We start from the raw sequence: 22,768 nt of genomic DNA, 5'->3' as shown, positions 1-22,768 counted from the left end.
AGTTGGTTACATAGAATCGGGTAATTTTTTGTGCTTTATGGGATTACAACTATATTGTCACCTGTAGATATACACCTATATTCTAAGTAAATGTTTTAACAGAAAATAATGAAAGTAAATTTAATAACGTTTAAGGAGAAAGTATTCGCAGAATGCAATATAAAATTGTTATCATTAGGAGCTTAAAATGTTGCTTACACGTATAATTTCTTTATAAAAAAAACAACGTCCATTTCATACATGGTATGAGAATATCCATTTAATGTTTTAAATTTTTCTATAGAATAAAAACAGAAAAATAGAGAACCTACCGAAATAAGTTTATGCGCACAATTGTATTATCACATTTTTTTGTTCTTAATAATCAGTAATAATTTGTAGCACATGCAGCGTAATTTATAAAAGCACAGGTGTAGTTAATGGCATACACAAATGCTAATACTAAAATATTAAGTAGATAGAAATGATTTTCTTTAGCTTTAATTTCTCGACTATTTAAATATTTAATGAGTTACTTCGGTGAATTTTCTTATATGGATAACAATAAGCACAGCGTGTAGTTCACCCTCACATGTAATACTTGGTGGACACAGAAGCATCGCTGCTAATCACCGCATTTATAAATTAAGGTCAGTCTGCACATAAGTAACACTTCAATGATGAATTACATCAAATTTATGGAATATGCGATTTAGTCGGATGTTACCTTTTTTAATTATAAATTTGACACTTTTATCAAAATTCTTAATAATTACGCTAAATATAGTTAAATTCAATTTACAGTGCAAATATTTTTAATATGTCAACTTACACGTTAATCTGGTTTTCAGGATAATATGGTTGAAGAGATCAATTTATCTACTGAACAGGCAAAAGATGATTCACCACAACCACCACCAAGTACTCCAACAAAGGCGCAAAAGCTACCATCACCATCTTCTATGGTAACTCCTAAAGCAGTAAGAAATAGTCTGGCTAAATCTCCTGAAACAGTACAACCAAGGAAAAGTTCATCGCCTCTTGAAACTATAGAGGTAGAAGATGGGAACAAACAGAATTCAAGTTCAGAAGATAAAAACGTAATAAAAAGCAGAACGGCGAGATCTCCCATAAATTTAGATTCTCTTAATAATCCTCAGTTAAAGAGTCCGGGAAATAGTACAGCGAAATTGCCTATTTCCCCGCGTACTCTTAATCATTCTGAACTAAAAATTTCCGAAGAGAAGACAGTAAAATCATCGGTTTCTTCGCGTCCTTCTAGCTCTCGTCCGAAGAGCTCAGAAGAAAATATAGCGAAATCACCTAATTACCCGCGTCCTCCTAGTAGTTCTTCGTTGAAATCTTCAGAAGACAGAGCAGTGAAATCACCTACTTCCCCTCGCCCTCCTAGTAGTTCTTCGTTAAAATCTGCAGAAGACAGAGCAATGAAATCTCCTACTTCGCCACGTCCTAGTAGTTCTTCGTTGAAATCTACAGAAGACAGAGCAATGAAATCTGTTACTTCTCCGCGCCCTCCTAGTAGTTCTTCCTTAAAATCGCCAGAAGACAGAGCAATGGAATCTATTATTTCCCCGCGTCCTTCCAGCGGTACTTCGGTGAAAGGTCTAGAAGATAAAGCAATGAAATCTCCTAATTCTCCGCGTCCTCCTAACAGTCTTCGATTAAAGAGTCCAGACAAATCTTCCTCTCATACGTCTAGAAAAGTATCGCCAAAAGAATTACGGCTTCCGAAATTGGCACCCTCTCCTACGCCACAAGAAACTGCTATAGTTTCTGAAATTAATACTAAAATTAGTTTACCGAAATTAACAGAACGTGTTACACATTAAATCAGTGTTAAATCAGTAAATTTATTTGTTATCGAGATCTTTCAGGAGAAGAAGTTTCCTCGAACTATGAATGATTGCTTGCGTACATTGAACCTAGCAAACCAATCGATATGAACGAAATATTAAGTCAATAAATATGCGCTTTTCGATTAATGATTTTATATTATTTTGATGCAGAACTCTTTTAAGTAGTTGTAATATAAATTATTGTAAGAAGATAGTGGGAAAGCGAAAGTGATGAAGTAAAAGGGAAAGCTTGAAGTACATATTTCTAATTCTACGTACTTCTTTCTAATAAAAACAGTCCTATTTTAATGTCACATCTTTTATTACAAAAGTGGTGGATCCTTTGAAGAAGATCGAGAAATGTAATATTTACAGCACTTAATGTCGTAAATAAAATTTTACAGATTATAATACGAATAAAAAATATTTATATATTATCAAGAATATATGTATTGTTATGAAGAATAATAATAATTAAAGGTATAACAATTTTTAAAGTAACGTAGACATAATAAAGTATGTATAAATGATTTTTAATGTACAAATCAAAATATATATCTTTGTTAAAAAAAAAACGCGTTCAATATATCGGAATTAAAAATACAGCTTAATATAAGATTCCAAAAATATATAATTTTAACAATTATATTATTGGCAGTTTTACATTGTATGAAGAATTACAAAACACATAGTAACTTAGGAAATAATATATCTAGATCAAGTTTTCTTTGGCAGTGGTGGTGGAACTAATGTAACTCCAGTAAAATAAGGATGGCTCAATCCTTTTTTTGCTGTTATCCTCTGATTAGGGTCATAAGTCAAAAGTTTCTGTTAAAATATGTAATATTAAAACTAACATAAGAAGATTGAATATTTATTTTTAGTTCTTATCAAAGCGAGTCTTACCAAAAGTAAATCTTTGGCATCAGAATCAAAGGAAGGTACAACTTCGTCTAGAGGTCGAGGTTCCCACCTTGGAAACATTGATGTGTAATCACGTAACTGTGATACTCCTGGCCAAATATTCTCATCAGGTGTACCTAATGTACGGAATATCCTGAAAAGTTGATCTATTTCTGAATCGCCTGGGAATAAAGCTCTTCTAGTTGCCTGCAAGAATAATGCAACTGTTTTGAAAAAGTAAACTCATTATTAAGTCTTCCGACGGCGCGGCGTGCCGATGTTCGGTCGGAACGGTTAAATAAATGACACTTCTCTTTTATACAGAATTATTATATTATTAGAACTATCATTACCATTTCTGCAAATATACAACCTAGACTCCAAACATCTACTGCATTGGAATACAATTTAGTTCCTAAAAGTATTTCTGGTGCTCGATACCAAAGGGTTACTATTTCATGAGTATATGTTCGAACTGGAACACCAAATGTTCTGGCTAATCCAAAATCTGCTAATTTTATGTGGCCTTCCCGATCTATCAACAGATTCTGTGGTTTTAGATCTCTATGTAAAATGCAATGAAGATGGCAGAAGGAAATTGCTTTCAATAATTGAAACAAATAACTCTGTAAACATAAGAGACCTGTCTTTGAACAATGCATGCATTTATTTTCAACTGTAATTTTTTTGCGCAATACCTTGACGAGAGCTTGATCTAATCCTCCTTTCACAGAATCTAATAACTTTTTTAAATCTTGTTGTAAAAATTCAAAAACAAGATAAAGATGATTGTCACCATCTACCACATCAAATAATTGAACAATATTTGGATGTGTAAGTTCTCTTAATAATGATATTTCCCGAATAGCAGTGGATGGGACACCCTCGCTTTCCCTGATGTAAATTAACGTTACATTATTAGTTACATATATTGATCACCAATGATAGATTATAATATTGAATTATCCTTTTCCTTCAAAAAATTATAATAAATACATTTATTTACACATAAAGCAATTAATAAAGATGTGTAAGTGAGTTTCAATAAATCTAAATAATAAGTGCAGTATGTAAATTGTGTAATTAGTATAAAATTATAAATTTCTATAAAAATAGGTATCATTGGAAAACAAATACACAGAAGAAAATCCCATTTAAGTATATGGTAAACAAATTAAAAGGTCTAAAATTAAAAACCAGCTGAGCATGACACAATGGGACAAGCTGAATAATGTGGTGCTACGAAAATTTAGTGTAACGTGGCCCCTGCAGATTCAGCTGACCCCAATGTGTAAGTTAGCAGATGTGTTAGCAATGCATATAAGCAAAAGCTTAACCAATATGGTATTTTATTTCACTATCTCCAGAAGTTATTTATATAGTTAAATAAGAATGATTGCATAACAATAATTCTGTAACCATAGATACGTGCATATTACTTAAATGTGTGCAGGATAAACAAACTATTAATTCTACAAAAATATATCTTCATTCTGAAGAAACATATGATTTCAATTCAATAACAATTTTTGGGTTATATAGTATAATCTATTACCTAAGGTACCAGATCATTCGAATATATATTTAAAGTATATAATATCCAGAACACTGAAAAAGCAAAACAGTACTATTTCCTTATTACAAGACAACCAATCCGTATAATATTAGTAATTAAAATAATTGTTTTCTTTTATAAATATTAGATGTATATTTATTCGACATATATACAAGTAATATATACATTGACTATTCAATAAAAAAATTGATTGAAAAATTATTTTGCTACAAGTATGAAATAGGAATATTTATTAGTTATATACTAGTTATTCTATACTGACAAAGAAAAAATAATACCAGTGGGTATCCGCCTAGATTAAAAACATAGACTCTATAAATAATTTAATAGATTTCGAAATATATATCGTGCAGATTCTAGTAACTTAAATTGTTATTAAAAGTATTATATGTCCATTTTGCGGTTAATGTAGTATGCTAACAATACAACACCCGGCAAAGGTATACATTAAATTAAGGATTCCAGATTTTTATATATAAATATTACAATCGACGTACGTCTCAAGACGAATTTTTTTAAGTGCCACCAGCTTTCCAGTTAACTTATCTTTGGCTTTATAAACCACCCCATAGGTCCCTTCCCCTATTTTTTCAATCTTGACGAAGTTGTCCATAACCTCAACGTCACGTTCGACGTTGTCACTACTGTTTTGACACTCCGTCGTAATTGCCGATTTTTTAACACCGTTCCGATATTTTTCGAAATTTTATATCGATAAAAGTCGACAGACAACAACGAAACTTTTTAGTAGCCGTTTTATTAAAATTCTTTGTTTATCAACACCAATAACCCACTTGACATGCGTGCTTCAAAGTAGCCATTTTTATTAAAATTTAGAACAATCGATTCAAGGAATCGATAGAATTACACGATTGATCGCTTTATTAAATAATCGCTAATGTAACAGGTATACGAACGTAATAATATGCCAATTTAGTTCAGTTTAATTCATTTAATTGCTTAATTATATAGAACATAATTATGATTAAATATATTTACTAAACATTCCAATAAAATGTAACTAAAATAATCATTGACCGTAGACAATTTTATTTGCAAGTTATATATATATTTATTTAAAGAAAGAACATTACAAGATGGAATAATAACAATAACTAATCAGTACCAGAACTGTGATAATTAAAACTCGTCGAAATTAATCGCAGCATATAATTTGTTACGTTTGTAAATATTCCCACCGATTAAAAAATATTTAAATCGAACGAAACACTTAAAAGTAATGTTAAATTAGTGTTAAATTAATGTTCTTCTACATATCTTAATATCCTACATCGTTTACTTTATTTTTATATCATATTCATATTAATACTAACGTAAATATACCTTTCTTCGAAAGAAATGTATTTAATTAATGTTTTTGTAGTTTTAAACATAATTAATATAATAAATAACCATAATAATCATAATTAATATATAGAAAAACTTAAGATAGTAAAATATGTATGTGTCTATATCTTTAATTCATGCTCTTATCAATCTGTGCTTTTGCTATAAATCATCTTGGGATTTCTAACGAAATTTGAAAACATATCATGCGAATTGCGTTTTCGCTTTCGAAATAATTACATATATGAATTATATCATTGCATATATTATTTATTTTGAGATATATATGTTCATTTATACTCTATAATATGATATTCTACACATAGAAAAATTATATGACGAATGTTAAGTATACATTATAATTAATTCATAATTACAATTATTAATTTATATAAAAATAAAAGAATATAATAATTGGAATGTTAGGATAATTTTTTTATTAAATCTTCACTGCATAATTCTTTTCACTAAATTGTTCCTAAATTTTTTAAATAATTCAATTTACTACTTAAAAAAATTCATGCATTTCTTATTTAAATTAAAAAAATGTTATTACTTGCACAAAGCAAATCAAATGTGAATATGCACAATCTAAGCATTTATTTTAATAAGATATTTATTGTATAATGCAATGTATAATTAACATTCCAAGTATAATAGATAATTATGATTGCTTTTTTATTTAAAATTTGAATTAATTATAAAATTAAATAAATTCACGTAAACATTGAACATTTTAAGCTTCTAAGTATAATTTGTTAAAATAATGATACTTTATCTTTAGGTAGAATAATTCAAAAGCTTTAATTGCAATATTTTTTAAACACATTATACATAAGATTTAGGAATACAGTTTAATACATCTTTATAATGAAAGAAGTAAGTATAAAAATTAGAGGAAGCAGATTATAAATTAAAGATTGGTAATAAAGTGATTTTGAAACCATTATTGTACATACGGCAGTATTATGATAATATCTCAAGATTAAAAGAATTCTATTAATTCTATTAATTATCATGTTATACTTTATTGTAGGATTAATGTTTGATTCATTAGCGAAATATTAACTATTAATACTTCATAATACACAATGAATGTATTCTTTCATCATATTTTGATAAAAAATAATTTGATCTAAATTTGTCTGATTAGTTTAAGAAAGAAATATTTATTTTGAAAACTTCACAAATTAAATAATTTGCGAATGTATATTGCATTGCGAATGCAAAAATATAATTTTGAAAAATATTTATGGATATTACAAAGATATTATTGGAAATCAAAATAGAAAAAGTTTCTACTAAATTAGAAGAATTTATGTATATATAAAATATTATATAGATATAACATAAAAGGATATACGTTTTCTAGAACATACCTGAAATCATTTCTTTTAAAAGCTTTGTTGACAGAAAATAAAAATTTGATGATGAGAATTAGTGAATCATATTATAAATTATGCTGCATAAATAAACAAAGTTTTATGGAAACGAGCTTGCACAAACGTATCTAAATATTAAACTACAAGGCGCATTGAGGCTTAGTACGATTGTTCTAAATGGATGACTAGAGCACACATTTTAACTATTATTAGTTATCTATCCGTTCTAAAAATCTATAACTGTTTCATTTGTGCTGTTTCGTTTTTTCCCTGTTGAGCGTTATAAACTGCAGTGAAATACCAACAGTTTCTCAAGAATTATATGCAAGTATTATATGCAAGATGGTATTTGTACTATGAAATAAGAATTATATCTTGGCTATTAAATAACCTAATATTTCCAAATGCAAATCAAAGCGATCAAGACTTTGATTACAACTCATTCACCTATTACTTATTAGAATCTAGTTTTAGTTTGGAAAAATATTTATATTTAAATGATATAAAGTATGTTGAAAAAAAAAGTATATTAAGGAAAAACAGCTTTTGAATGTTGATATAGTTGATTTCTGTAACGTTTTGCCAAGAAAGCTGCAATCACCTGGAAATTAAATGTACATGGTTTACACCACAAACCAATCAAATTAATTTTCAAATTTAGTAAGACTAGTACATATATTGAATTACATAAATGCGACATGATGGTATGTTATACATAAAATGTGGCTGATAAAAAATATTCTCTTAAAAATTGATATATAAAATAGAAAATCACAATATGGAACCACCCACCATCTATTAGGAGGATCATATGAGGTGACAGAGGACATGGCGATGGTGTTAGACTAGAGAAAAGCGCTAGGATTAGCTCGTGGATCTTTCTGATTCCTGTATCGCACGGTCAACCAAACACCAACAAACTGCAATGGGTTCACAGGTTAACGCTTACTAAGTAAATCACTGTTATCTCTAACAGAGTGAAACAATTGAACAAATGTAATGCTTTTAAGCACTTAACATTGCATTTTTTAAGTGAACACATATCAAATACATATGGTATATAAAATAATTCATAAATTCTTACCTCTGTAAAACTGAAGAACAATCCTATGCTGCCACATAATTTAAAGGCATAATCAATCGTAGATTGTAATTTTTGCATACAAGATGGACATTCACAATCAGTATTTGTAGGATATTGGCAACAATATTTCTAAACGATTAAAACATTATTATATGTTATTAAAATTAAATTTATTTGTTGCGTGTTAAATTATACTTACAATTTTGCAAGATTCAATAAATGGATCTGAATTATTCATATATGCGATTTCAGTGCCATTGAAACCACAGCATTTGAAAGTTTCTTGAACCTTATCTATTAATTCATTTGCGTGCTTCCAACCCTAAAATTAATAAACTAAATATTTTTCCTACTATCAAGAATAATGATATATATAAAATATTAATATTACCTGTTCTGCTAATTGTTCTTGTTGTTTGGTATTAACAGCAAGGCAAGCACACGCGATACTGAATTGGATTAAGAACAGTAGAAATAAGATAAGCATGTACTATAAGGATGTTATTAAGGATTATAATAAGAATATTATGTACAAAATGTTTTTTACATACATAAATATATATGATAATACCAACAAGTATGATATTACTTACATATTGTAAATCTATAAAAGGATACAAAGAATAATAGAACTTGGTGATGTTTAACAGCACCGATCAGTCCAAGTATAGAAATTAGAATCAAAATAACACCACATGCTAAAATACCTCCAATTATAGGAAGGTTTGTGACTAATGCAGAAGCTCTTCCATAAACAGCTACACCAATTAAAATAAATGCAACAACCTAAAATATCAAGATATACTTTTCAGAATTTGTAAAATTAAAAAATGTGTTGGAAAACATTTAAATGTCAGAATTTAATATCATGTAAATTCATAATTTTTAACATTCTGTGTATGCATTTATTATGATTATTATCACATTTTTTGCAGTTACATTAATTATTAAAATGATTGGGTGTTGCTATGTGCATATAATGATATTAAAATATCTAATTTTCCATATAGAAGTGCTCTCTATAAAATTTTACTATATTTGTTTAATCAGCAATACATGGCAATTTTCTCATAATGATAGCAACTAAAATATTATTTCATAGCTCGCATATTATAGAATTTGATAAAATATCCGTGGCTGAAAGTAAAATACGATTGAAACAAAATGTATTTGTTCAAAAGTTCGGTGGTGTACGTAAACTTGTTTCCGGAAATTCTGCTTACGATATAAAGGATGTTTAAAGCCGTCAAAGCATTTTTAGAGCACGTAAAACCACCGCACATCTTCGTATACGGCCTTTGTTCCCTTTGGTGTAGTCACCCGTGAGGATTCGTTGAGTCGTTGAATCACTGTATTTGAAGAATTTGAATACTTTATTGTTAATACCATGGATTAATAAGAAAATCGCATGTGAGTTAACTGGTACAATGAAAAAATACCTCACTACCCTTTCGCTGAAGACAGACAATTTACGACTGCTAGCACTGCAACGGCTCGAATACATTGGAACGAGTTCGATCTCTCGATGTCGCAGCGTCGGGCGCGAAATTTCAGAAACAGATTCTTCGCGCCTGATAAACACATTCATCACACATATTTTTTTATAAATACACAATAATATATATTAATCTGTACTAGTAGATTTATACAAAATAAAAAGGTACAGAATACGACAGAATGAGTTACGTTTTCATAATTTTAAGGCTCGAGTGATATGTAATTCTAAAATGTATATTGAAAAAATGAAAGTAATTTTTTGCAATAAATATAAATTGATAAAACTTTGATAGGCTTTAAATTAGAATGCTTAATAATTTATACGAATGTGTTTGTTCTTATCGAATAACTACGTTTTGTAGTTGCTAAGGTAAGATGAAATTCGACGTAGAATGTTCTTTATGTTTCTAAAGAGTAGTTCGTTTCCATGACACAAAAATATAGCCACCATAAATGTATCACGATATCATGCGCAAAGATTAAGTATTCTTCACACGGAATTCAAATTAAACGTCAGAGATAACATACATATGTATGTTTATTTGCTCGTTATACATAAGACTTTTATAAAATATTTGAAAGATATTTGAGTTATTACCGCTCGAACGTTCAGTATCATAAATTTTAAACATCACAATGAAACACGTTTGTCGTTTGTTTGTCGTGCTTTCAAATTTCGAAATGAATAAAATGGTACGATCGCATATTTATAAGATATAATTGGAACTATTTAAAAAACAATTGTATTGTTAATACACAATGTAATAAATTATATGTACAATATAATGAACTAATAAAAAATTGTAACAATAATTTTAAGAGTGTATTAACCGACAACGAAAAATGACTTATTTCTTTTAAGTACTTAATTTGTATTCGTTATAAAATATTAGTTTGTTTCGATTCATATTATCTTGAGTAACGTATAGATCGTTTCAATCGTGTAAAATTTACTTTGTGTATTTTACTTTTGCTGATATATGGTATCTTATGAAGAATTTCATCATGAAAATCGTACTCTCGTAAAACTGTTCGACAAGATTTGGACGACGTCTGTCAAAACAATTAGAAATCATCTTTGCGATTTTTAAAGAGGAAATACTTGGATTCTGTTCTTATTTTTTGCACAGCAACCTTCGTTTTTTTTTACAATGACTCAGCTTCTTCAAATAACTCGTGCGAATTTAATTTTTAATGGCATTTCTCTGCTTTTTGTTCCTCCAATAAGAGATACCATAATGAAATACGAATTTAGATATTCTAAGAAACTATATAATTTACTTACTCTATTTCCTTACTATAACCTTTCACTTTTGTATATTTCATATTGTTCCCATCTTTTCGATAAATATTTTGTAAACGAAGTACTCTGATAGTACGTAATCCTGTCTAACAGATAGCTGCTATGTCTCGGCTATTTTTAATACATTGAACATGTAAACTATGAATGTTTCATAATTACTAGATTCGTTATCAGTCTTGTTTGATCTTTATATTTGCAATCTTGATGCTTGTATTCGACAGTAAGTACAGTTTACATTGTAATTTCTAGATTTCTGTGTTCTCTAATATCTTTGTTTCTTCTTTCTCTAATATTGCTAATAATATAACATTATATCGTGTTCTCAATTACACAATTTAGTAAGCATAATAAGTTTATAATCTATAAATGGACTATTTGTGTCTATAAATGGACGGCTACTTCTCACAGAAATGGTATTATTAAAATTTCATACTCTGAAAGTGCTGTGTGTACGATGGTGTAGTTTCATCAATGCAATGAAAGTCAGTGGAACGTCAGGACGGTCGATGCTTAAAGTAGAACACTGTGTATTTTAACATTTCATTTCACTCTAGTACTTTTCAACGGTGCCTGTATTTTAGCACTGTTGAGAAAAATATACTGATATTTCATTTGCGTTTTGAAGAAGGGGAAGTATACATATATTCAGCAGTCGCATTAATCGATACTCTTGTATAAAAATTAACATATTCGCGAGTATATGGCGATTTTTTCAAATAATTATATTAAAAGAAATTCTTTACATATTTAATATTTAAGTCTTTCGATAAATTTTGTAAAATCTGTACTAATAACTTTCAATAAATAGTTAAGCAAATCTCTAATAGGCCGTTTGATTTAAAAAAGTAAATAAGCGAAGAAATAAATACCGAAGCTATAAATACTTCGAGCTTATACCTCCTCAAATTCTCTCTTTTCCTCTTCTGAAGCTTTCTTCCTTTTTATTTCCGTGTCTCGAAAATATCAATAGGTTTCACTAGTCGCAAGGAGGGGTCTGCATAAGATTCGATTGTGATAACAGGGGAAACTGATAAACCGACATATAAAGTGTAGTACATCGTGATTAAACTCCCATTCTGTCCACAATGTCTTAGAAAGAGGTACGAAGAACAAGAAACCGTCGTTCTTCCTGGTGGCATCGTCGTGTTTCATCGTTATCTCTGTAAATATCGCAATAAATACTTATTAATCGTTCATCAGAATTTAATGAATATTTTCCGTTCCCTATAATCTAATTTGACTGACATTTCTTATCGATAATTTAGGAAAATATTTCCATTAGATGAAAAATTATTTTATCGGATGAAATGGGAATGACCGTATTTTTTTTTTTTTTTTTTATAAATTCTATAATTTATAATATTTAATTCAACTATATGTACTAACTTCGTGAAATATTACAGTCCGTAAAAGAAGAAATAAGAAAGATGAACAAATCGCGCATTAAGTGGTGGCCGCAATATTTAGCAGCGATTACAGGTAATTACAAACCGTTAGCAAAAGAAGAAATTCAGTTTTTCATCTTAACATTTATCTAATAATAACCATGTGTTGCTGTTATAATGATTACACTAACCAACAAGGTTTTAATATTAATGGTATACCGGTGACATTACGTTGATCATTAAGTGTAATTAATGAAGTGCTGGCATATGTAAACGTATCATTTTATGCAATTTAATAAATTAGATTTTTAATTTTAATAAACATTAATTTTAAGAGATACGACAAACGTCGTTAATTATAAAGTTGGTAAACAAAAAATAATATATTGTAATATTTGCTCGTGGCTTTTTTCAACCGACGAAATATTAATTACAAAACATTTCTCAAATGCATACATAAATTGCAGAACTATTTTCGACTCACAAAAATAGGTACGATAACAGAACAAGATCAGAATATAGATTCCATAGTTAAATATATCTCTATTTTCATTTATTAATCGATTAAGCTATTAACCGCTATGATTATTTACCTTATTCTATTTTCATTTTTTCCCTGGTACAGCCACCTTATCTATGGCAACTTCCGGTTCCCATATAGGCTGGACATCACCGATTCTACCAAAATTAAAGTCTTCAGAGTCCTATATGCCAATAACGTCGGACGATGCCTCGTGGATCGCTTCGTTCGTTCTTCTCGGCTCGATACCTGGCAATATTATCGCAGCTTTCATCGTTGATCGACTGGGTCGTAAAGTGTGCCTCCTGCTTGCAGGAATACCATTGACTATTAGTTGGATTTTAATCATCGTAGCCTGGTGCCCTTACGTCCTCTACGTTTCGAGATTCATCGGCGGCATAGGGCTTGGCGTGGCTTACGTCGTTTGTCCTATGTACATCGGTGAAATCGCTGATAAGGAGATCAGAGGATCTCTGGGATCTTTGATAAAGTTAATGGTAACATTTGGTGAATTATACGCTCACGCGATCGGCCCATTCGTGTCGTACGAGTGTCTAGCTTACAGCTGCGCTGTAATCCCCATAATCTTTTTCCTGACGTTTAGTTGGATGCCAGAATCTCCTTATTATTTGTTGATGAGAAATCGCGAAGATAAAGCGACGTATAATTTGAAGTGTCTTAAGAGATACGCGACGGAAGATCAGTTAGAAGAAGATATAGAACAAATGCAAAAGACCGTATTGCGAGATCTCAGCGATAAAGGAAACATTTGGGATCTGTTCAACACCCCAGGTAATAGAAGAGCTGTTGTAATCAGTTTCGGCCTCCAGCTAGTTCTGCAATTCAGTGGTCTAGCCGCTATAGAATCGTATACTCAAGAAATTCTCGAGGAGGCTGATACAGATTTATCCGCTGGGATAGCGGTGATCGTTCTAAGCGTTCTTCAGTTGATAGCCGGTATCGGTGCGGCAGCTTTAGTAGACAGATTAGGTAGAAGGCCACTGCTTCTTGTCACTACTTTACTCGGTGGATTGTCCTTAACAGTCACCGGAACGTTTTATCTGCTAAAACACTACGTGTTAGCGAATATGACCGGTTTTGGTTGGGTTCTTCATGCCTCTGTTATATTTTACGAGCTCATTATCGCATTAGGTTTGAATCCATTGTCCTACATGATGCTAGGAGAACTTTTTCCGACTAACGTAAAGGGAGCTGCCGTATCTATAGCAAATATGTGGGCATCTTTATTGGCGTTCTTTGTTTCAAAAATGTACCAAGTCATTTCCGATTCTTGCGGTGTTTACACCTCTTTCGGTTGGTTCGCGGTCAGCTGTTTCCTTGGTATTGTTTTTATACTGTTTATGGTCCCAGAAACTAAAGGAAAATCGTTGTTAGAGATACAGGAGGAATTAAATTGTAAAAAGAAAAAGCAACAGAAGTGCGGAAAAAATAATCGAAAGATCCACGTTAATACACTAGCTTAAATTAGGTGAATGATGAAACGATGGTTTCGATTCGTATTGATAAGTTAACCGGGTAAATTTCACGTGATTAATAGGATCAATTGGCATTCGATTTATCGTAATATAATCCTTTAAAGGTTAATGAAAGGGCGAGGTCGATGCCGAGGAAAACGAAGAGTGAAAATAATACCAACTTTACGAAATTGAAATATTATTGAATTTTCGAAACGTATGGAAAAATATTCGGAACGAACAAAGAACCATCGTTTCAGTGAAAATATTGAAAATCTTTGAACAGCTTTTTTTTTTAAGTATGTCTTCCTCGTATTTTCTGAAATCTATATGACACATACATGTATTAAGTATATTTGGCGTTAGACTGAAATTAATTTCTTTTTAAGCTCGAGAAATGTCAAATTTGCCGTTCGTCAAATTTCAATCCAAGAGGTAATTTAACTTATTGTTTCTAATACCAAGAAGTGAAATTTTCCGAAAAACGACATATTCTTTGTATTTTTTTAAACAATAATGTAGGGTGTAAGATTTTATCTTTTTAAGCGAGGGCCCTTATATTCCACATGAAGGATCTTTTTGCTTCGGTCGAAATAACAAGATCGTTAAAAAGGTTTTCGATTAAGATTTCATCGTTGATCAGCGAAGACAGTGCACGTTCTTGGTGAATTCATTTAAAAAATCATCTACGCTAGTAGAAACAAACATAAGTACTCCATATATCTCATTTTGTTAGTCAAACATTTACACAGAAATCGTACGTTATCCCGAAAATAAGTAATGAAAAAGAGATAACGTGATTTAAACCAGATTTATGCGAATATTTGTCGACCGTTTATTATAGTTACTTATCCACTTATGTGAATATCGATCGATTATTTCGATTATTCGCGAGAAACGTACGATGAATTCTTAATCGGTACTAATAGTAACCGAAGCAATTTTAACGGAGGACAAATGCGAATATTTGTTACACATCATTTCTGGAAATTTGTTGGTAAAAATTTCCAGAAATCATGTCGTATTATGAGTGCGCGTTACTTAGGGCCCCAATTGTGAAAAGAGCACACTCGCATGACCATCTTCTTTCCCTTTTAGGCAGGGTTAAACGTTGAGACTGATAGATTTTAATTAATCGTGAAGCGCATATTTATTTATCGCCAAACGACGTCACATTATGGTAAAATACTGAACTGATTTATTACGATGACAGATTTAGAAATAACGAAATTATCAAATTCTTATGAAATTATTCAATCCGTGGATTATCAAAATATATAGAAACGAAACGCGAAGTAGCTTGCTTTTAGTTGAACTATTGGTTTAATCCATACGACTATAACGCAATTTTAATAAAAATACGACTTTAATTTAATCGATTTTCATCTATACGAGAAACAATTCTTTTTAAGTGGCAGAGTAGTCCACGGATTAAATACAAAGATTCTGAAATGTTCCTTGTGATTAGTTTGGTGATTAGAACCATCTTTTATCCCTTTCAGGCAGGGTGCAAGAATAATAATACGATTAAATATGTTATCAAAGCGCGTCGCGAATATTATCGCGAGTATTAAGAATTTCGCGCACCAATGGCCCTGATGCAAGATGGATTTAGGTGAGCACCGTAGCATGACTAACTTTATTTATCCCTTTTAGGCAGGGTGAAACATATTACTATAAGAATAGCTTCGGCGCAGAATATAATCGGCCCGATTATAATTAAATATTTCTTATTATTAACGTCGCTAATGGCAGACAACGAACATTGCATATGAAACACGTGGTTTTATCATAAAGTAACCGTATGATCGAATCGATATTATCATCTGTTACGTCGATTTTTTATCCACTTGTCGATAGCATATGTAGTGAATTTATGTAATATCATGAAGCACAATGTACTTATTGTAAAATGGTTTTACTCTTATTCTAAAATGTTATGTTCACGCAATTGCACGACTCTCTACAAGTCCCTTTAAGGCAGGGTGCAAGACTTGAACTTAAAATGTATTTCTTACAGATTTCTACAATGTAGAAGTTTGCAATTTACGTTGACAATAAATGTTATTGATTGAAAGAAAATTGAGAATTCTTTTATTTACAAATTCGTTCGTTCCTAAACATAAATATGGATGATACGGTGTATCGAAACACCGCACGAGTATTTAGATACAAATTGGATTTTGGAAATAACGAAACATAGTGAGAATGCAAACGTGGACAACTAGTATGTATATTTTTTGCATTATAATAACCATTATACATAAATGTTATTACAATATAGAAACATAAATCTTAATATTTCATCCATTAACATCTTACAACATCGTCAATATGATACACGTCTCATTGTCGAGATTATTATTACGATTTCCTAAGATAAATCCTTCTGCTTATGCCTGTTGTATTAAATACGTACTCGTTTCTTGTCGTGGATAGAAATGTTTAATAAAGTGTTATCTCTTTGAATAAAATAACCGCTTGTTGCGTGCGATCGCAACGAAGAAATTCAGATTTATCGTATTAGATCGTACAATTCGTTTCGTTATTGTTAAAACTTCGAAACCCATTTTCCGATCAATATTTTATTGAAAAATGCGCTGACATACGGTAATTAGATTTCTATATTTTCAATACGATCTTGTGATACTCGATGCTGGTTACTTACCTCCTAAATAAACATTTTTATCGTTTTACAGCGAGTCGTGGAGTGCAAAATTTCGAAGAAACGAAAAACTGATCATATTAAAGATTAAAATTCGGATAATCGCACACCTAAAATATGTCGAAATTTTATCTTAAGGAAATGAAAGAACGGAAACGGTTTATATTTCAATTTCTATAACGGATGATAAAGGAACCACTGCATTTTACGCTATTTTTTATCATTTTTCTAGCTTTAGAGAAAGGCAAGAAGACAAGAGAAACAGCGGGGCCAATGGAACCTGAAAAATTAATCACTTCGCAATTTAGAAATACCAGAAACAGTTCCTGCATCACATTCACAATGCGGAGATCTCTCTTTCTTTTCCTTTTCTTTACTTCTTTTTTTTTTTTTTTTTCAATACGACATATGTAAAGCATTCTGAGCGATAAATTGGCATATGTTCTTATTTATTGCACAAAAATATGCACGCGATACAACATACACTGCGTTTTGATTGTCGAAGGAAAAAGTGACGCTTTATACAATTTTATTTCGATACAATAATGACTTTTTTTCCATTTTGGCACACACGTTATCTCCATACAGACTAGACTGCTGGCTCGAAAGTTCATCGCAATTATCTTACATACTGTTATAATGGTACTTGGCTTTACATTTGTGAACTTCTTGGCGACGTAGGAACAGGATTATCTGGACATATAAAACTAAACATTTTTTCCCTAGCAGTTACCTTTTCCTAGCAATTATCGTTTCTTTCATTACAGTATGTATATTACTACTATATTACAATATTATATTATTACCATATTATTTAACTGTATGTGTGCAACATTACTGATTATTATTATATTATTATTATTACAAAAACAATAAGATATCATTGTTTTCAGAGCCTAATGGGACTATAAACGTTTGTAAATTTATTTTACGTAATACGTATTTCCAATGTGCCCCGAATCTCTTCGAGATACAGAACTGAATAGAGACCAGAGCGAGCGAGGATCCTTTCCCAGGATTGATTAAAGAAATATACGTTTTATTTAGTTAACGATACTTAAACCTGCAATATTAATTTACTAATTTTCAATGTTTTTTCGTTTCTCAGTTTTATCTCTTCGCCGCTTAATTTGATATAAACGAAATCTAAAGATCGAGATGCTTATTACTTCCGATAGAAATTTGAACTTACTGAAATGGTAATTTATGTAAATGTTGTGCACGCTACTAACGACTAGCGCTCCTACGTCACCGTGTCGACAACACGCTAGTCTAGATTATCGCATTGAGAATATACAGGGTGTTATAAAAAATTTTAAAGCCAAAACCAAGAAAGATAAACGATGTTTCGTCGACTCAAGGTATCAGATCAATAAATTTTCTGTAAAGAGATAAAAAAGTTGCAACAATAAATAAAAGGCATACGTATATAGAAGAAGTCAAGAATGTTTGAGGGTATGCACGCATTGATTTTAAGTTCTATGTTATTAAGCGCCGTTTAACAATTTTACCGAGCTGCTAAAGTTCCAGATTTTCATTTTTTTAACACCCTGTATACGTATCGTGAGTCAAGACCACATCATCGCTCCTCTCAATTACAGATTCACACTCGTCAAAAGATGAAACTAACGGCAGAAACTTTTCGCGTTAGGCCAAATTGTTTGATCTGCGTCTCTGCGTTTCTCTTCAACCGAGAACGTTAGGAGGATTTTTTATACTCGAACCATTCCCACGTATATACAGACGCACACACACGTACACGTTGCATATCACAAGCTATGCAATGCTAAATACTTTCTCTCTCGGTTGGAAAAAGTCTGTTGACGGTGATATTAAAAATATTGCCTATAAAATACTAAAGTAAAAGACGACGTTGTAAATATTCAACCATAACGAATGAAACATTTAACGTATGAAATGAAATTATAACTAACGTTCGATAAATTGTAGAAATATTGTTAGAATAAACAACGTAAAGAGAAAAAGCAAGTAACATCATTGTAATCGAAACTTTATACTCGTTTGTTAGAGAAATGAAAATCATTCGTTATGCGTCTGCGTATAATATTGTATTTATACTGTACACAGTACCTCTGGCATAAGTGATCACATTTTTCCTCGTCACGTTTCTTCCTTTTCGCTACAAGCGGTATTCTTCGCTCGAACAACAATTCTTTGAGATTCCGATGAATTTTTTATGGACACAAAACTGTCGTCCAAATATAAGACGCAACAGAAAATAGAGAAACAGAGAAAGAAAAAAGGACGAACGAATGAGAAAGAATTAGGAAGATGCGTTTAGGCTAAACTTTAGCGTCTCCTAGCGAACTCGTCGGAATAAAACTTGCCATTCAGCGAGCTTTAAATTTTTGAATAGCTGGATGGTGGAGATTACATAAGAGGACATACTTGCTGTATGAAAGGCATAGTTTCGAAAATTGGTTTGATGCGAGTTCCTCTAGTGGCGAGCGTACACGAACCGCCACGAAGTCTATTGTGAATATTCTACCAACGACCAGTATTACACGTGCGATACACAACGTAATATGTTCAATTCGTCTATACAACTAGCATATTTTATAGGTATATATGTGAAATTGCGACACACGTCGTGCAAGATCGCTACGACAGAGCATAGGCTGTAGCAATCAATTTTTTACACACCACGACGTATCGCTCGGTAGAGAACGTTTCGTGATGTTTAAAATCCATAAGATTGCTAGACCTAGTCTGCCTATAGCACCTCGCTCCGATTAGTTGGTCGTAATTAGATCCCTTGACGATCACTTTTCCAAGAAGTACTGCATTCATCCTCTTCTTGCTCTTTGATGTTAAACCGTGTTCTGTGTCAGAAATCAATAACTTAACGTTTGTTGTTTATTCGTAATAGCGAAAATATCCAGATGGATTTCAAGTAGAAAAACGGGTCTTATATTTTTTTTTAGAAAATACGCACGATAAATATCTATAGCGATGGCCTACTAAACATATTGACCGCGAAATTGTCTCGACAATGCCGGCCAGAATGTACGAACGATCTACGATTACAGTTGTAACTCTACACGTAGCTAGCGTAAGTACCGATGATTACACTCGCTGTTCGTAACAACGTTTTACTCGTCGTCTAACAAAGTGCAACGGGTCGTCGAGAATTGTACTCGTCACGATTGAATTTTCGATTTTCACGTAAAGAAGAGAAGATAAAAAATCATCTTACGAGGTCGATAATCCCTTGTTTTTCGAGATACAATCACCTAGCCCTACGAGATATTGGAAAATATCGACGAGCAGGATCGATGATGGATTGTGCGACGCAAATACATTTTCGAAAGCTTCGATAATACCTCGATAATCGGCCATTGTTTTCTATACAACATTTCTTTAAAGAGTGCTATACTTTAAAAATTTAACTTATCTATTCAACAATTTCGATAGAATGCGCTGGGATGCATATTCAGAGAGTGCCTTTACGACCATGAAAATAATATCGAATCGATCTTAACAAATACATTTAAAGAATCGATGATGAAGAATTGACTATTAGTTTGAAAGGCTCTGCTACTGACAATCGAAAGAAGTGATAAAATGATCTCATAAGGAACAAAAAGCTTACAGTGGAGAAAAGACTTACAGAGCTATTACGTAAAATTTTTTCTCAATTTAATAACGTAATGAAATATTCTATGAACAAATGATTCTCTGAATATGATCTTTAATTTCGAAGAATCTCGCGACATAAGCTTGCCTGTTCGACCTTTCCGTCTCCTGAGAAGAGCAACATTTCCTGAGGACGGCTGCCTTTAGAATAATAAGAGAAATAGTATATTAGCAAAATTGATAATTCGGCGTAAAAGACAAGAATTGACAAGATAGAAATTGGTCGAGTATCGATGGATAAAACAATTCATTTATCGAATTATGCTTAAATATCATTTCACAGTGTGATTGCTAATATTTTATGCTAAACTAAATATTCATATAACATATATCGTTAATCTCTAATAACGCGTATTATTCGATATTACAAAGTACGTATGAATTATAACCTAGTAAACATTATCTTTTACGGTTCGTTCATATTTCGACACGATTATTTCGATATCGTTTTATTCTTCGTGTAACAAATTACACGTATCGATATATATATATGTTTTTTTTCATTGATATTATTTTCAATTTTTAATCAATAGTGATGGTGTATACGTACAATGCGAATTAATTGCGTATACACTAGAAAAGTAACTTTTATTTCGACTTGTTCGGATTGAGCGGAATCACACACGTGTCGTATTTCGCACGAGTTGAATTCGTGAAAGATCGATTTGCTTCGATCGAGAAAAATAGTAATGCATCACGTCAATTATCAATTAATTCCTCTTAAATCGAATTCTCGTACGACATCGTTTCAATCCATCGTTTCGACAATTAATCAATTAATCGTTACATCGTGTCGAACGTTCCTTTCACGATTTACGATATCTTTTTGGCAAAATTCAGAGTTACGTTTTACTTGTTAAATTATTATTTCTAAAAGGCGAGGTCTCAGAAACTACCGGCTTATATCGTAGTTAAACGATGCTTGCCAATGATCAAATTCGTCCTTTGACTGCGACTAAATCTCGAATGACGATAAGAAATGTGACATGCATAAGATTTCCTCGAATAATATAGTTGCGATAAAGCTATTGTTTCATTGGTACGCAGCCGATCTTGATATGCGTCTTATGGACAAACAATCAAAATCAAACATTATAATCATCGATAAATTTGTCATCTCGGACATTATATTTGCATTATTTTGCACGATTTCAATTATGCGTGCGATAATTACATCTACCACGATATAATACTATTATCCAAGGGTGAATTGCATATATTAACAAGAAAATTGTCGCGATTATTTCATAGAATTTTTTTATAGAAATTAACTCTGTGTGCATATACGTACGGTAAAATATATAAGTGCGTAGGAGAACAAATAATTATATTCGTTTAATCGTTTTGCAAAGAAGACCATTCTCTGATCGTTAAAATTAATAAGTTTTGAATACGAGAATGCTGTCGAGCAGAGAAATTTTTTAATCGCCATAATATTCTTGTTAACTAAATCTCGTTTAAATTCCCCTTAAAGCGATATTAAGATAATACAATTCTTTAATGAACGCCCTTTCTCCAAACATCCGACAGCTTGTATTTTACAAACAATTGACAACAACGATTACTCTGGCTACTTTTCTAACGATCAATGCTTCGTAATAAATATTTAATTCGAAAGATCTGTCATTCATGAGTACATTCCTTGGGAAAAAGGAACCGAGCAGTTTCTCTCCTTAACAACTATTTGTCACGTTAATTTCCTCTAAAGTGGAAGACTTTTACAATGAAAATTCTAAAAATACATTGCAGTCCTACGCGAAAATAAATTTGCACGATCGAAAGACTAACGATTTAAAAAAAGGGATAGATAAATCCATAATTTTATTCCTTAATCATTAATAATTTCATGTGAATTACTATATAACACTTAAAGCTAGTAAATCACGATTGAAATAGATTTTAATCTAGTGTTATACAACTAAAAAAAAGAAAATAATATTATCTAACTTCGTTCACTAATGTAATACCTTGAAACGAAATAAGAATAAACGTAAAGGGAAATCTGTAACAAACTGTCATTTACACGTATCCATAGAACAACGCTAGAAATGCCGATATTTTGATTTCTTTTTCCAACAAGGAATTTAAATCGAGTTTCACGAACGTCTTTTAAACGTCTCTTTTCGTTGTCGGTATACG

At 31.3% G+C, this 22,768-nt stretch overlaps 4 protein-coding genes and 1 long non-coding RNA gene across 6 annotated transcripts; 2 read left to right on the top strand and 3 right to left on the bottom strand.

Annotated features, from left to right (window-relative positions):
• The first annotated feature begins 33 nt into the window (after positions 1–33).
• Positions 34–2,253, top strand: LOC117208860 (proteoglycan 4-like). The gene is made up of 2 exons (XM_033450289.1): positions 34–629; positions 831–2,253. The coding sequence occupies exon 2, from the start codon at positions 837–839 to the stop codon at positions 1,827–1,829; it is 993 nt and encodes a 330-aa protein (XP_033306180.1). The 5' UTR covers positions 34–629; positions 831–836; the 3' UTR covers positions 1,830–2,253.
• Positions 2,254–2,404: 151 nt separating this feature from the next.
• On the bottom strand, positions 2,405–5,163 carry LOC117208862 (cyclin-dependent kinase 2-like). The gene is made up of 5 exons (XM_033450293.1): positions 4,812–5,163; positions 3,437–3,632; positions 3,092–3,364; positions 2,742–2,945; positions 2,405–2,663 (listed from the first exon to the last, which is right to left on the bottom strand). Exons 1-5 carry the CDS (start codon positions 4,925–4,927, stop codon positions 2,553–2,555), a joined length of 900 nt encoding a protein of 299 aa, XP_033306184.1. The 5' UTR covers positions 4,928–5,163; the 3' UTR covers positions 2,405–2,552.
• A 1,955-nt stretch (positions 5,164–7,118) lies between these two features.
• Positions 7,119–9,699, bottom strand: LOC117208863 (tetraspanin-13). 2 transcript variants are annotated; one of them, XR_004487783.1, is made up of 8 exons: positions 9,567–9,698; positions 9,351–9,476; positions 8,746–8,913; positions 8,519–8,617; positions 8,327–8,449; positions 8,128–8,256; positions 7,836–7,963; positions 7,119–7,644 (listed from the first exon to the last, which is right to left on the bottom strand). XR_004487783.1 is itself a non-coding variant. In XM_033450294.1 (7 exons), exons 2-7 carry the CDS (start codon positions 9,408–9,410, stop codon positions 7,573–7,575), a joined length of 651 nt encoding a protein of 216 aa, XP_033306185.1. In that variant the 5' UTR covers positions 9,411–9,476; positions 9,567–9,699; the 3' UTR covers positions 7,119–7,572. The 2 variants fall into 2 exon arrangements, 1 of the variants encoding a protein (XP_033306185.1); XM_033450294.1 differs by lacking the exon at positions 7,836–7,963 and having other exon boundaries at positions 9,567–9,699.
• Positions 9,700–10,763: 1,064 nt separating this feature from the next.
• On the bottom strand, positions 10,764–13,040 carry LOC117208865. Its single transcript, XR_004487784.1, has 3 exons — positions 12,906–13,040; positions 11,825–12,087; positions 10,764–11,510 (listed from the first exon to the last, which is right to left on the bottom strand). It is a non-coding gene; the product is annotated as an uncharacterized LOC117208865 (long non-coding RNA).
• Positions 12,007–16,389, top strand: LOC117208858 (facilitated trehalose transporter Tret1-like). The gene is made up of 3 exons (XM_033450287.1): positions 12,007–12,089; positions 12,331–12,406; positions 12,938–16,389. The coding sequence occupies exons 2-3, from the start codon at positions 12,355–12,357 to the stop codon at positions 14,314–14,316; spliced, it is 1,431 nt and encodes a 476-aa protein (XP_033306178.1). The 5' UTR covers positions 12,007–12,089; positions 12,331–12,354; the 3' UTR covers positions 14,317–16,389.
• The last annotated feature ends 6,379 nt before the right edge of the window (positions 16,390–22,768 follow it).

This window comes from Bombus bifarius, unplaced genomic scaffold (assembly GCF_011952205.1).
Source record: "Bombus bifarius isolate JDL3187 unplaced genomic scaffold, Bbif_JDL3187 scf7180000008163, whole genome shotgun sequence".
Lineage (NCBI taxonomy): Eukaryota > Metazoa > Arthropoda > Insecta > Hymenoptera > Apidae > Bombus > Bombus bifarius.
The sequence above is the reverse complement of the archived record's forward strand: the minus strand, read 5'-3'. Positions and strand labels throughout refer to the sequence as shown.

Bases quoted from the DNA above. Each gene is read 5' to 3' on its own strand.
- LOC117208860 (XM_033450289.1), top strand. From the start codon at position 837: ATGGTTGAAGAGATCAATTTATCTACTGAACAGGCAAAAGATGATTCA.
- LOC117208862 (XM_033450293.1), bottom strand. From the start codon at position 4,927: ATGGACAACTTCGTCAAGATTGAAAAAATAGGGGAAGGGACCTATGGG. The intron at 3,365-3,436 runs GTATTGCGCAAA...TTATGTTTACAG, and splicing joins TAGATCAAGCTCTCGTCAAG to AGTTATTTGTTTCAATTATT. The intron at 2,664-2,741 runs GTAAGACTCGCT...ATATTTTAACAG, and splicing joins ATGCCAAAGATTTACTTTTG to AAACTTTTGACTTATGACCC.
- LOC117208863 (XM_033450294.1), bottom strand. From the start codon at position 9,410: ATGTGCGGTGGTTTTACGTGCTCTAAAAATGCTTTGACGGCTTTAAAC. The intron at 8,914-9,350 runs GTAAGCAGAATT...TTGATATTTTAG, and splicing joins CTTTAAACATCCTTTATATC to GTTGTTGCATTTATTTTAAT. The intron at 8,618-8,745 runs GTATCCTTTTAT...ACATCCTTATAG, and splicing joins ACCAAGTTCTATTATTCTTT to TACATGCTTATCTTATTTCT.
- LOC117208858 (XM_033450287.1), top strand. From the start codon at position 12,355: ATGAACAAATCGCGCATTAAGTGGTGGCCGCAATATTTAGCAGCGATT. The intron at 12,407-12,937 runs GTAATTACAAAC...TCCCTGGTACAG, and splicing joins ATATTTAGCAGCGATTACAG to CCACCTTATCTATGGCAACT.